We start from the raw sequence: 12,537 nt of genomic DNA, 5'->3' as shown, positions 1-12,537 counted from the left end.
GATTGTGTTTTTATCCTCAATTGTATTTGATGTCTTTTCATTTGTGTTGTGGCATTTGTTTGATACAATTTAATAAATCAAATCCAAAATCCAATTGTTTAATAAAAAATAAAATAATAAAAACTGCTGTATCGAAAAAAAAAACATACCGAACCGTGACTTAAAAAACGCTGTACGTACCGAACCGTGACTTTAGTGTATCGTTACACCCCTGGTAAAGGGAGTGAACAATAGTGTATCGTTACAGCCCTGGTGAAGGGAGTGAACAATAGTGTGTCGTTACACCCCTGGTGAACGGAGTGAACAATAGTGTGTCGTTACACCCCTGGTGAACGGAGTGAACAATAGTGTGTCGTTACACCCCTGGTGAACGGAGTGAACAACAGGGCGGCGGTGGCGGTCCGCCGTGGCGGAGAGCCTCAGTGAGTGTGGACTGGACCCGTGCGGCGCGTGCGTCACGCCTCACGTCCCCCGCTGTGTCCCCAGGCGGCCTGGACTCGGTGGAGTACTACGACATCGCCAGCAACGAGTGGCGCGCGGCCGCGCCCATGCCCTGGCGGGGCCTGACGGTGAAGTGCGCGGCGGTCGGCGAGATCATCTACGTCCTGGCGGGGTTCCAGGGGGTGGGGCGGCTCGGGCACGTCCTGGAGTACCACACGGAGAGCGACAGGTCAGAGGGCACGGACCGGGAGGCCACTCCGCTTCCATCTTAGGGCGCACTCACACTGGGCACAGTGGCCCTGTACCGTACTCAAGTACCATTGCCCCCCCCCCCCCCCCCCCCTCCCCCACTGTGGCGCAGGCCTGTGCTCACACTAGGGCGATCTCCACTGGGCCTGAGTACGGTGGCCTCTTGTACACACAGGTTGTGTATCCGTGCGTGTGCGCAGCGTGTCGGCTCATCAGCGTCTGTAGCGTGGCCTGAGCACACCTCTCTGAAGTGAACTGAGGCCACGGAGTTGAGCTGTACTGGAGTGCGGACGGCGCGCTCACACTAGACCAACCCGTCTAGACGTCAGGGGGGCAGACGTACTCGGGACACGGTACAGACGGCCTAGTGTGAGTGCGCCCTTTAGTTTCGAGGATTTGTAAAATCCACAGAGATATAGATAATAAGGACTTAAGAGTATGCTAAGACACGTTTGACGTGTGGGAGGGTCCCCCCCCCCCCCCCCAGCATACCCAGTGGACTGTGCAAACTGGTAGGCAGATCTATCCATCACACACATGTGTGGACTAATCCACATCACACCTGTAAATCCAACAGTAAGATTCTTTGTACCAATTGTGTGTGTGTGTGTGTGTGTGTGTGTGTGTGTGTGTGTGTGTGTGTGTGTGTGTGTGTGTGTGTGTGTGTGTGTGTGTGTGTGTGTGTGTGTGTGTCCGTCCAGGTGGGTGACGTGCACCACGGTGCGAGCGTTCCCCGTCACCAGCTGCCTCATCTGCGTGGTGGACACGTGCGGCGTGAACGAGGACGAGGACATGGACCTCATAGACTCCCAGACCCACGGCGCGGCCAAGGGCCCCGCCCCGCCCCCCGCGGCACCATCCTCCTCCTCCTCCTCCTCCTCCTCCTCCTCAGGGGTGGCGTCAGAGAAGAGGAGCCCGGACCCCGGGGCCCCTCGTGCACTATGTTAGGGACGCCTTTTTTTTCTTTCCAAGCATGGATTTGGATTAATGTCAATTTGCAAGAGTGTTTTTAATTAGTCATGGCGCACTGAGGTGTGCGGCTTCTCGTTAAGAATCCTTGTTTTAACTCACATGAGGGAAGTACTTTGGAAACTTGTAAATCATCGTTATTTCAAACGTCGTTTTTTTTTTTATATATATATATTTTTGACTGAACTGAATTAGGTTTTGCATTTTCCTGTTTGCTTATAACTCTGTTGATAATGAGTGATGATTGAACCATTTTCTCCTTTCGATATGTCATGTAAACTCAGCTGTGAATGTGCCGTTTGCTGCTTTTTGGTTCAGAATTAAAGCTTGATTGTGGTCTAGACGTATAATCGCCGTCAGGATTCATAGTAAGGCTTATTATGATATATTCGTGGTTTTACAGGTTACTTGGCTTTACCTTCAAAGTGCACTCGTACAGTCCCCCCCCCAACCCAAACTGGAGGGAGGGATGGTGTGAACAGACCTGTATTTTCACAGATTGCTGCACAATGATGATTTTTTTTTTTTTTTAATAACAAAGATACAAACAATGAAAGTGTTTTGGTTGAAGAAATAAAGATACAGAACGACACGAAAAGACAACACGTTAAAATGAATTCATGATGGGTTTCATGTGGGTTAAAAAGAAGCACCACTTTACTTTAAGTCTGTCAAAGCTAAAATGACACTTCATAAGGTTCTTGGTAACATAATTACAATAGCTGCGATGAAACTTGAGTACTTGAGTATGAAATACAATTGATCATCCTTTTTCCAAGTATGTATATGCATATCTTGTATATGATTTCATAATTCTATTCAACAGACAATATAAAAATTATATTTCTGATCACGGAGTGCTTGAGTTGGAAGCTCAGGTTATTATGAGACGTATGCCACGACAACGTACAGATTCAGAAAGAACACGTCATGGAGATCATGACTTGGCCTCTTGGCAAAATTGTAAATGAATTCCGCCTGAAAGCACATCGCAGACCACACTGCTATAGCGCAGCACCTTTTGAAGACGAAAAGCAGGACGTACTGTTAAGGAAAGTCCTCAGCATAGCATTATAAAAACAGTGGAATGTTCTGCCTCTTAAAAACACGTTCAGCTCGTACTAGGCAAGGGCTTGTTGTGGTACAAAGATCTCTCCGTCGGTACGCCTATTCAAATTCTTCCTCGGTCGTCAAGAAAGCGAACCTGTTGCTTAAGTCTGCCTCCCCTCCTCCACCTCCTCCTCCGCCTCTCCCCCTGCCTCTTCCTCCACGTCGCCTCCGGTTCCTCTTCGCTCCTCCTCCACCTCCTGACGAGTCCTGCGTTGAAGAGCTGCAGTTTCTCAGTGCGTCCAGCAGGGTGCAGTAGAGCTCCCCGGAGAGGGGCCCCCCGCCCAGCAGGGATTCAGTGGATCGGCCTGCGCTCAGACTCTTGAGCAGGCCGTGCACCAGCGAACCGCTGAACAACCTGGGGGACACGCAGAGACACCAGGGGCTGTCAAATATGTGTCGGAACGAGACGTTTACGATAACCCCCCACTCCCCAGACGGGTCTAGTCGATGAACAAGTCTCCCCACCACCCTGGTATGTTCATATTAAACTACCCATAAACATCCAGGCTTGTCCTTCAGACAAGGCCTCACATTACGTCGTCACTTCAGAGGCATAACACAGATTTTATAAGCTTCTGAAACCGAAGACTGTGTACGAGTGTGTGTGTGTGTGTGTGTGTGTGTGTGTGTGTGTGTGTCTCACCAAGACATATGGGGCTGGGGGAGGGGCTGCAGCAACAGGTGATTGAGGCACGACGCGCTCCAGAGACAGGCCTGCCATTGGCTGTAACCGTGAGCTGCTCCGATATCCAAGCCCCGCCTCTCCCCTGGCCTCACGCGTAGCCTGTCCAGACGGCCCCAGACACCTCGCTCTGATGCCCAGTTCACGTGAGGGACTGGTGGCGAGACCCAGTGGGAAAACAAAGACCACCGCATTACAGATAGTAGTGACTTGTCCTTTGCGCTAGACGCAAAGAATAATCGGATTCACTCTTCATCAAAGCACGGATAAGTTTGATGTGTTGCTGAACACAGAAACACAGGAAAAGATAAAGCCCTACTCGAACACTGGTCGGCAGTGGCGCCAGGTTGGTTGTTGCAGGCGACCTCTCCGTGGACCATGCCCAGGATCAGAGCTTGAAGCTGGGGCAGCGAGGGAGACGGACTGGCCTCTCGCAACCAGAACACGGTCGCTCCCACTGCCAGCCAGAGATTCGGTGAAATGGAGGCCAAGGCAGAGTCTTTGATCCCGAGGACATCCAGAAGGAATTTTCTTCGAACTGGCAATGGAGCCTGAAAGGGACATAAAGGTTACCACCACCACCACCACCACCACCACCACGGTCTTCTAGAAGGAATAAAAGGCAACATGTCGGCAAACTGGACAAACTAAATCCAGTCCGATGAACATGAATCAAAATGAGCCACGTTGTACGTTGAGGATTACTTTGTTGCTATGGTTACCTGGAGAAGGGAATCAAGAGGCAAGGCGTGACCGGACGGCAGCAGCTCCACCTGGTTCCTCTTGAGGTTGAGGTGCTGCCGGTCGTACTCCTCCACACAGACGGGGGCAGCAGAGCCCTCGGCCAGCGCTGTGCCCCAGCTGCCCCCCTGCCCGCCGACCACTCCGTCTTTCAACTCCACACTCTTTTGTTCCTGTGAACCGCGGTCCTGAACACCGCCTCCACCTCCACCTCCACCGCGTCCTCCACCTCCACCACCTCTCCCTGTCCCGCCGCCTCTATTCCCCCGGCCGGGACGGCCCCGCCCCCCGGGGCCAGGCGACGAGGCGTCTGCTCCCCTCTGAGCCGTGGTCCGGAGCAGCAGCCCGTAGATGGCCCGGCGTATGGCTCGGGGGCAGTCGTGGCAGCTGGCCTGCTTGCTGTTCTCCACCTGTGGATAGAGCAGGACCCTGCGCATCACCAGCACGTCCCACACCAGGGGGGACAGGAGCCCGCCGGCCGCCGACGCGCCCAGGCACTCCGGCAGAGGAGCGGTCAGGGACGCCATGGCGCCCGGAGCGATCTCGCCCCCGGAGAACCACGCGGCGAGGGAGCTCCCGGTCTGAATGCGGTACTCCTGCATGGCGGCCCAGAGCCGGGCGCTGGCTTGGCCCATGGTGGTCTCCTCCTTCCGGCCCCCTCCCCTGGCTCCAGGTCTCCCCCCCGACTCCCCCAGTAGTCTGCTGATCTCCCCCAGGGCCTCTCCCGGGCCCGGGAACGAGGAGAGCCAGCGGAGGAGGCCCTCGATGCGGGTAGAGGACGGGTTCCCTCCCCCCGGCCCCCTGCCCCCGCCACCGCCCCCGCCACCGGCCGCGCCGTCCCGCCCGCTCAGGTCCAGCATGGAGAAGAGCGCCTCGGCGCATTTGGGCGTGCCGTAGTCGTTGCCGCTCAGCACGGCGCAGAGCGGCAGCAGCTGGCGGTTCAGGCCGCGGAAGCAGCGGCACAGCAGCTGGGTGGTGTAGCGGCGGGCGGAGATCCACTGGTGGGGGGGGCGGCCGCTGACGTTGGTCCAGTTGAAGAAGCGAAAAGGCAGGTAGCCCCCTGAGCGTGAGGAAGAGGGACACACGTCCATGGTACAGGGCGCCATTGTGAAAAGACATCTTATTTGCGTCCCGTAAAACATAAACAGAAAACAATAAGAAAGAAAACGGTTTCTCCATATACTAATGAATACGTTTTAATGTATTGTAATAATGTAATATGTATGTAATAATAATAATGTAATAATAAGGCAGACGTTGGTTGTTAGGAGCCTACGTCCTGCTGCCTGCCACTACCCACCAGGCAGGTCGAAAATAAAAAAGTCGCTGTCGTTGGTCAGCACCGGGCAGCTCCACTGGTGAGCCAGGCAGGCGATCTCCCAGTCGGCTTCGGCGGGGCACTGGACCAAAGGGACGCCCCTCTGGGTGAGCACCTGAACGAAGACGTCCCTCGTCAGGTAGGGGAGGACGGACCCGTGGCGGCCGTGCGAGAGGCAGTCGGCCTCCTTGATCTTGGACTGCAGACGCGCTCGCAGTGTGGAGAACTTTTTGTCACTGGGATCCATCCCTGAAAAATGAACGTCACGAACGCTGAAATTTAAAACCTTGAATGTGAAGCTGTTTGGGAATTGCCTCAAACTTTTTAACATCATTAAACATCAGAGAAGCTCCGTTTTTGTTTTGGCTCGTTGGAGACAAGTCTCAGGACATTTACAGTACTTTGTGGGTACATATATGATTTGATGTCGTCACTGGCTGTGAGTTCCTACCTCCATCCAACACCACAAAGGGTTGGATGTTGCAAGCCGCTAAGGCTGAGAAGAACTGGTCCAGCAGAGTGGAGAAGGCATCGTAGTCGCCTCCGTGTTGCTGGTCCAAGCTATGGTTAAAGTAAAGGCGAAAGTACAGACTGCAGCCATCGATGATCAAGACGCTGTCTCTCAACTTTACGTCCTGGAAGAACTGCTTGTTCCCCTCCACGTAGGTGGTTAGGCCATGCACGCCCATGTGATCACCCGTTCTAGAGACATAAAATAGGAAGAGGTATTATTAGCAGTGGTGCACAGCATTGACACTAAGTATTTGGCTTCCCTTGCAGGACCGCAACGTTACACCGCAACCATGCTCCATGTCATTGTATGCGTGCCCCCGTGATTCTTCCTCCTAACGCGAGAAAAAAAAATGAGTGCATCGATAAATGGGGAAGTAGATGATTGACAACATGTTGTCAACTGACCAGTGGAAAATACCCTTCTCCCTGCCTAGGCTACTTCCCCATTATAATCTACCACATGTAACATCATGGGCGAGAACTTGCGGACAAACGACCTCAAAGTACATACATTGCATGTTTATGATTGAAGACATTAGCGCATGATGGTGCATACGAAAAGAGAAAATGTTTGGCACTTTAGTTCAAGTCAGCTCCTCTGCCTCCCGTACCTGTCGCTCTGCTTGGGGTTATGTTTACATTGGTCTGTGACATATTTGTATTACAACTTCCTCACGTATATTCCTTCAAAGTAAAAGTCAAAACTGTAAAAAAAAAAAAAAAAAAAACATTTGTAATTCAATCTTGTCTCCAAAATGTATTTACTACTATTATATTAATCAAGTAAAATGTTATAAATCAACACTTTTAATGCTTACAATCCGTCATCATGACACCCTTCATGGCAAACCCTTATTGTTTTTTTGGGGGGATACCGTCATTTTGAAATTCAAAACCGGGTCTCGCGAGAACGTGACTCGACTACGCACCAGCTAGCAAGCGGCGGGCTAGTAGCCGCCACCAGTGTGTGTTGTCTTCGCCATCCGAGGACGCACTGCGATCCCTTATGTCCGCAGGAACTAACTTGGCGATGGCGGGGACGAGTCAGTCCGGCGCAGGGGCGAATGCACACCGAAAAAGGGAAGGGATCATATCCGCCCGGTTCTGGGAGAGCCCGGACACTTTGATCCAGTTGGACGGCGTGAGGCAGTGGATCGCGAAGCACTACAAAAAGGTACGTAGCCTGAGAGCTAGCTGCCTACTAGCCGCCCCCCCCCCCCCCCCTGCTGCTACGAACCAGTGTGTGCACGACTGTAAACAAACACACGTTATTAGGGGAGGCTGCATTACGGCTGGCTTTTCTCATTGACTTGCTCGTTTTGCACCCGAGGGATAATTTGGTTCTCGCCTCACGTCTACGTGGGAGGCGATTGTTGTAGATGGTTAAATGTAGATCTGCTTCATCAACGCGAACCGGAATTAAGGAAAGGCTTTTAATGACATTAGTGTTTGCAACGTGCCCCCATCGAAAGTAACGCGCATACATGGTACAGGCACGTGTCCCGTGAACAGCGTTGCATTCGTGTCCGTTCTCTCTTTCAGTACGTGCTGGTGGACGCCCCCTCCTGTCAGTCTCTGTCTGCAGTCACCTTACAACTCCTCCAGTTCCACGAGGAGGCCTTCGGACGGCACGCTACGAGCCCTGCTCTCACAAAACTGCCCGTGAGTCTCCCCATTACACCCTGGTGCATGTTTTTGTTCGTTCGTCAATTCATTAATTCATTTATTATAACTTCTGTAGTACTATAGTGATGATTCGATCGTTTCTTCTCAGGCACAATGCTTTCTTGACCTCCGACCCGGGGGCGGGCTCTGTCACATCCTTGGTTGTGCCTACAAATTTAAGGCAGAGCAAGGCTGGTAAGTAGTTTACCTTCAGAGCCCATCTTTGTTGTACTCAGTACTGGCGATGCTCACTGACCTTCACACTTAACACCTGAACCACTCAAACGTGAATTTACGTTGTGTACTTCTGGTCTTATTGTTTATTGTCCCTCTTCCCTGTCAGGCGGCGCTTTGACCTGCAGAATTCGTCGCGGACCGAGCGCAACGTGGAGATGTTCAGCACCATGGAGAGGGCACTGGTTCAGGTGACTCGACAAAGCCAGCTCAGCCGTCAACACGAGACTACACTTCACCTGGATTAAGTTGAGCATGAGCGTGGTCCCAGCCCCTCCTTACGTGAGGTTAAACAGTGTTTTTTTTTTCCGTTGCTGTGGACAGAACAACTGCCTGACGCGGCCCGTGGTTTACCTGGACACCGCGTTGGACCAGGAGCTGGCCAGCAGGCTGAGTAACGTCATCATCAAGCACCAGGTTAGTTGATGCTTACCTGGGGTCAACGATGGCGTGTGCCCCAATCTGTCGTACTGATAAAATAAAAAAAATCCTGCCTGCTACAGGGCTCAGTAACGGAGGACCGAGCACTCGCCAGTCATCACCTTTACCCGTCCACGCCGTCATCAACAGACGAAGGTACGGTCACGCCCCCGGGTTGATGCTCTAACGCGTGTTTGTCAGAAGGCGACAGTAGCTCAGGAGGTAGAGCGGGTTGAGCTGGTAACCGCAAGGTTGCTGGTTTGATCCCCGGCTCCTCCTAGCTCCTGAGAGAGTGTTGTGGTGTCCCTGAGCGAGACGCCCTCACCCTGACTGCTCCTGACCAGCTGGCTGTCACCCTGCGTGGTTGACTCCGCCGTCGGTGTGTGAATGTGTGTGTGAATGGTTGAAAGTCGCTTTGGATAAATGTGTCAGCAAAATCCCCTAAAGTAAATGGAAATGAAGCATTTTTATAGAAACTCTTTAAATGTTCATAGGAGAATGGATGCGTCCGATCATGAAGAGAGACACGCATATCCTGGTGCACTGGGGAATGAACCCTGATAGGTAATGTGTACACACACGCATACACACACGCACACACACGTGCACCCATTCACAAATGAAACAAGTGCTGTGATCATGGGTCTCCTGTGTCCCCGGTGAACAGCTACGACAGCTGGCTGCCCCTGGCTGAGGTGGAGAAGGAGGTGGAAGAGCAGCCGCAGTCAGAGCGACCGTGGAGGGTGAGCACACCCACCACTACACCGACTCACAACACCCCACTCTGCATTAGTGCTGCTGGGCGCTATGACCAAAAATTGATATCACGGTATTTTGCTAAATTCTAACGGTTTCACGGTATATCACGGTATTTTTTTTTTCCATGCATGATCAGGTGTTCACTAGTACTGCCACTAAGGACTGATTTCATAACGACTAATCTTTCGAGTAGTCGACTAATCTAAACGATTAATTAAAAATAAATTGTTTAAAAAAATTAATAAAAATATGCGCTGAAAGCAGGCAGTCACGCAGCTATGCTGCTCGCGTTTACACTTGCGTGCATGGCGGGGTTTAAAACATAACTTCCAACCTAATATTAAGTAATATAACGCAGGTGCGCAAGGCAGCCACAGGAGACGCCAACATTGTTTTCAACCGCTCGGTACCGCGCCGGATTAATTACCAAGTTTTGAAAATAAAATAAAGTATTTGAAGCTAAGTGTATTGAGAATGTGTGTGTGTGTGTGTGCGCGCGTCCTGCTAGGTCCACACACGCTGGGTTTTGGACACGGAGGATTACAACGAGTGGATGAACGAGGAGGACTACCACGTCAACGAGAGACACGCCCCCATCATCTTCCGCCAGAGGCTCCACCTCCGAGAGGAGCAGGTGGGCGGTCGCCTCCGGGGCGGTCGAGGTTTCTCCTCTCTCTCCTCCGGACCCCCTCTGTGTGTAACGGCACCCCGATGAGACTGATGACCAGACAAAATAGGGAAAGTAAAAACACCTGTTTTCCCTCCTCCTCCCTTCTGACCCCCGAACAGGATCAGAAGTTAACCCCCCTGAAGAAGAGACGTCGCTCCCCCTCGCCGTCCTCCTCGGAAGGACGGAAGAAAGGAAAGAAGGGGTGAGAGACGGCGCGGCAGAGACACAACATGTCATCCTAAGCAGCGTTTTGCTTCTAGAGTTCCCTCCGTCGCCTCGGTAACAATCCTTGCGCGTGTTTGTTGTGCAGACGGCGGCACGGAGGGCCGCAGGAGGAGACCCCAGAGGAGGACCTGACCAAAGACATGGAGGACCCCACTCCCGTGCCCAACATGGAGGAGGTGGTCCTGCCCAAGAACGGTGAGCCAGCCCCCCCCCCCACCCCCCCCGGAGGACCTTCTGTCCTCTGTCCTCTGTCCTCTGTTTGGTCCTAGCCGCTCTGCTCCTCCTCCTTCCTGCCGTTGCCTCCTGTGTTTCTTGTTTGTGTTTCCTCTATATGGATTGTCAGCGCCATTGCAAAAAAAATTAATTGCAAAAAAAAAAAGTTCATCTATTTTTTCTAAGGCTTATGATAAATATCAAAGAAATAGCTGAAAATGAACATAAAAGATGAACTTAGTTTCTGCCAAGTTCAAGGCACATTTGCACAATTATCTGGTCTCAGCAGATACCTTGGCTCTGTTGGTTGTTACGTCATATTTGGAAGCTCAATCAGTACATTTTCCCCCAAAAAAATCTCACCAGGAGTAACCATTCAAAGGGTTATTTTTAAAAATTTTCTTCCGGGGGGGGGGGGCCATGCCCCCGGACCCCCCCCTAGCGTTGCTAGGTTACCAACTTACAGCACCACTGCTACAAAAAAATTGTGCGTGCACCACCCAGGTACAACAAAACCCTTTCCCCCCCCGCTGCTGAACAAAATCCTAGAGGAAACACTGCTTGTATTCTTTTTTTTTTGTGGGTATTAGTTTCAAAACCGTCTCTTCTCTTGCCTCCATAGTGAACTTCAAGAAAGACAGCGAAAACACGCCTGTGAAAGGAGGGACGATGGCCGACCTGGGTGAGAGATGGAAGGAAAATGCACGTTGTGAGCGGTCTGTGTCTTCAGGGTGTAGGGACGGGGGTGGTTGCTAACTGCTGTTGGATGTTCAACGAAGACTGTTGTCCAGGGCAGGTGATGGTTAACGTTCATCGGTCAGATATATTCAATATGGCGTGGGCGATTCGCGAACGATTCGGTCGGAACGAACGAATCCTAAAGGTGAACGACGAGAACTGATTCTCGAAACGAGAGAACTGATTTATTTATTTTTTTTACATAAAACACAAATATGGTCACGTAAATAAAAGATACAAACGAACAGAACTTTGTTTCCCCCTCGACTTTATATTGATTGAGTCTAAAACGTTCTCATGGTGGTTGAGGCTGCTTGGGCTGTTCTTCTTAAAACCACACACGTGTAATGCTCGAGCGGTGTTGTAGGCTATTGCTACAGAAATAAGCTGTTTTTGCTGTTTTAAAAAGATCAATTTGTGGGCGTACCTCATATTTAATAGCAAAGTGGTGGGGCCAGACACCTGAGATTCCCTGCCAAATGACGTGACAGACCATATGACTTTATGAACTGAACGAACGAATCAAACTAACGATTTGTGATAGTGAAGGGAACTGAAAGAAATGATTCACGGAAAAAGAATCGTTTTGCCCATGCCTAATATTCAATATGGCTTTTTCTGTCTGTTTGGTTCCTCTCAGATGAACTGGACGATGACTTCCCTGGACGGGTAAGGAGATATTTTGATGACGTTTAATGAAGGATAAAAAAGTCGATGTCTGTGTTCATCTATTGCATTCGTTGTTGTTGATGATGATGATGATGAAGCTGTTATTACTGTTGTATTCATGACGCTTGTGTTATTGATGGTGTTTGTTGTTGTTGTTGTTGTTGTTGTTGTTGACGTATGTATGCAGGAGGACGAGGACGGTCGAGCAGATGTGTCCCACCTGTCGGACGTGGAGGACAACATCACGGAGCAGACCCACCACATCATCATCCCCAGCTACACCTCGTGGTTCAACTACAACAGGTCAGTGGGCGGCCGTCACCCGGCCCGGTGGAGCCATAAAAAAACTCTAATCATAATCCCGATTATTTTGGTCAATATTGAAATCTTGATTTATTCAAATGATTATTTTTGAGTTTGAAAACATGATGCATTTATTCATGATTTCTCTCCAAAAAAAAAAAAACACTTTGTAAATGATAACTTTGAAATTTCCCCTTTAAAAAAAATACACAAAATGGTCAAGTAGAAAAGAATGTCCAGATATGTATCCAGCTGTTCTGCAATTTCTATAAAGAAATAAAAAAATAATAATAATAAATTAAAAAAAAATCATTTGAAGTTGATTATATTCGTCTGGTGATTGTTTCGCACTAAAATCGAAATCGCGATCAAAATGAGATTAATCGGCCAGCCCTAATGGGTAGGACATGTAAGTATATGTGCTTATTCAAACATATATTCAATTGCAGATTTAAACATCCAATTCTTAAGTTTAAGTTTTAGTATCTTCGCAAAGGGTCATCCGATCTTACAGTCACTCACCGTCTCCTCCTCCTCCTTCTCCTCCTCCTCCTCTGTCTCCTCCTCCTCCTCCTCCTCCTCCTCCTCCTCCTCCTCCTCCTCCTCCCCCAGCGTCCA

At 50.5% G+C, this 12,537-nt stretch overlaps 2 protein-coding genes and 1 pseudogene across 3 annotated transcripts in view; 2 read left to right on the top strand and 1 right to left on the bottom strand.

Annotated features, from left to right (window-relative positions):
* The first annotated feature begins 486 nt into the window (after positions 1 to 486).
* On the top strand, positions 487 to 1,805 carry LOC311374884 (kelch-like protein 7 pseudogene; annotated as a pseudogene). Its single transcript, XR_014684281.1, has 2 exons — positions 487 to 670; positions 1,392 to 1,805. The product of XR_014684281.1 is annotated as a kelch-like protein 7 pseudogene (transcript).
* A 1,021-nt stretch (positions 1,806 to 2,826) lies between these two features.
* Positions 2,827 to 6,622, bottom strand: LOC311374883 (single-strand DNA endonuclease ASTE1-like; the record flags this gene model as incomplete). The annotated part of the gene is made up of 7 exons (XM_084490632.1): positions 6,535 to 6,622; positions 5,962 to 6,212; positions 5,493 to 5,759; positions 4,174 to 5,252; positions 3,771 to 4,002; positions 3,413 to 3,605; positions 2,827 to 3,124 (listed from the first exon to the last, which is right to left on the bottom strand). Exons 2-7 carry the CDS (start codon positions 6,197 to 6,199, stop codon positions 2,827 to 2,829), a joined length of 2,307 nt encoding a protein of 768 aa, XP_084346758.1. The 5' UTR covers positions 6,200 to 6,212; positions 6,535 to 6,622.
* A 368-nt stretch (positions 6,623 to 6,990) lies between these two features.
* LOC311374882 (SWI/SNF complex subunit SMARCC1-like) overlaps positions 6,991 to 12,537 on the top strand; it is a gene marked incomplete at its 3' end in the record, with an annotated part of 7,552 nt that continues 2,005 nt past the window's right edge. The window contains exons 1-15 of the mRNA XM_084490631.1: positions 6,991 to 7,197; positions 7,566 to 7,685; positions 7,798 to 7,883; positions 8,032 to 8,113; positions 8,247 to 8,339; positions 8,426 to 8,498; positions 8,837 to 8,906; positions 9,010 to 9,085; positions 9,610 to 9,735; positions 9,891 to 9,973; positions 10,082 to 10,191; positions 10,832 to 10,891; positions 11,588 to 11,616; positions 11,804 to 11,919; positions 12,532 to 12,537. The exon at positions 12,532 to 12,537 is cut by the window's right edge and continues 66 nt beyond it. Coding sequence (XP_084346757.1) covers positions 7,030 to 7,197; positions 7,566 to 7,685; positions 7,798 to 7,883; positions 8,032 to 8,113; positions 8,247 to 8,339; positions 8,426 to 8,498; positions 8,837 to 8,906; positions 9,010 to 9,085; positions 9,610 to 9,735; positions 9,891 to 9,973; positions 10,082 to 10,191; positions 10,832 to 10,891; positions 11,588 to 11,616; positions 11,804 to 11,919; positions 12,532 to 12,537 — 1,298 coding nt within the window. The remainder of the gene's footprint in view (positions 7,198 to 7,565; positions 7,686 to 7,797; positions 7,884 to 8,031; positions 8,114 to 8,246; positions 8,340 to 8,425; positions 8,499 to 8,836; positions 8,907 to 9,009; positions 9,086 to 9,609; positions 9,736 to 9,890; positions 9,974 to 10,081; positions 10,192 to 10,831; positions 10,892 to 11,587; positions 11,617 to 11,803; positions 11,920 to 12,531) is intronic.

This window comes from Micromesistius poutassou (assembly GCF_964030765.1).
Source record: "Micromesistius poutassou genome assembly, contig: SCAFFOLD_5642, whole genome shotgun sequence".
Classification (NCBI taxonomy): Eukaryota; Metazoa; Chordata; class Actinopteri; order Gadiformes; family Gadidae; genus Micromesistius; species Micromesistius poutassou.
This window is presented reverse-complemented; position numbering and strand designations above follow the sequence as displayed.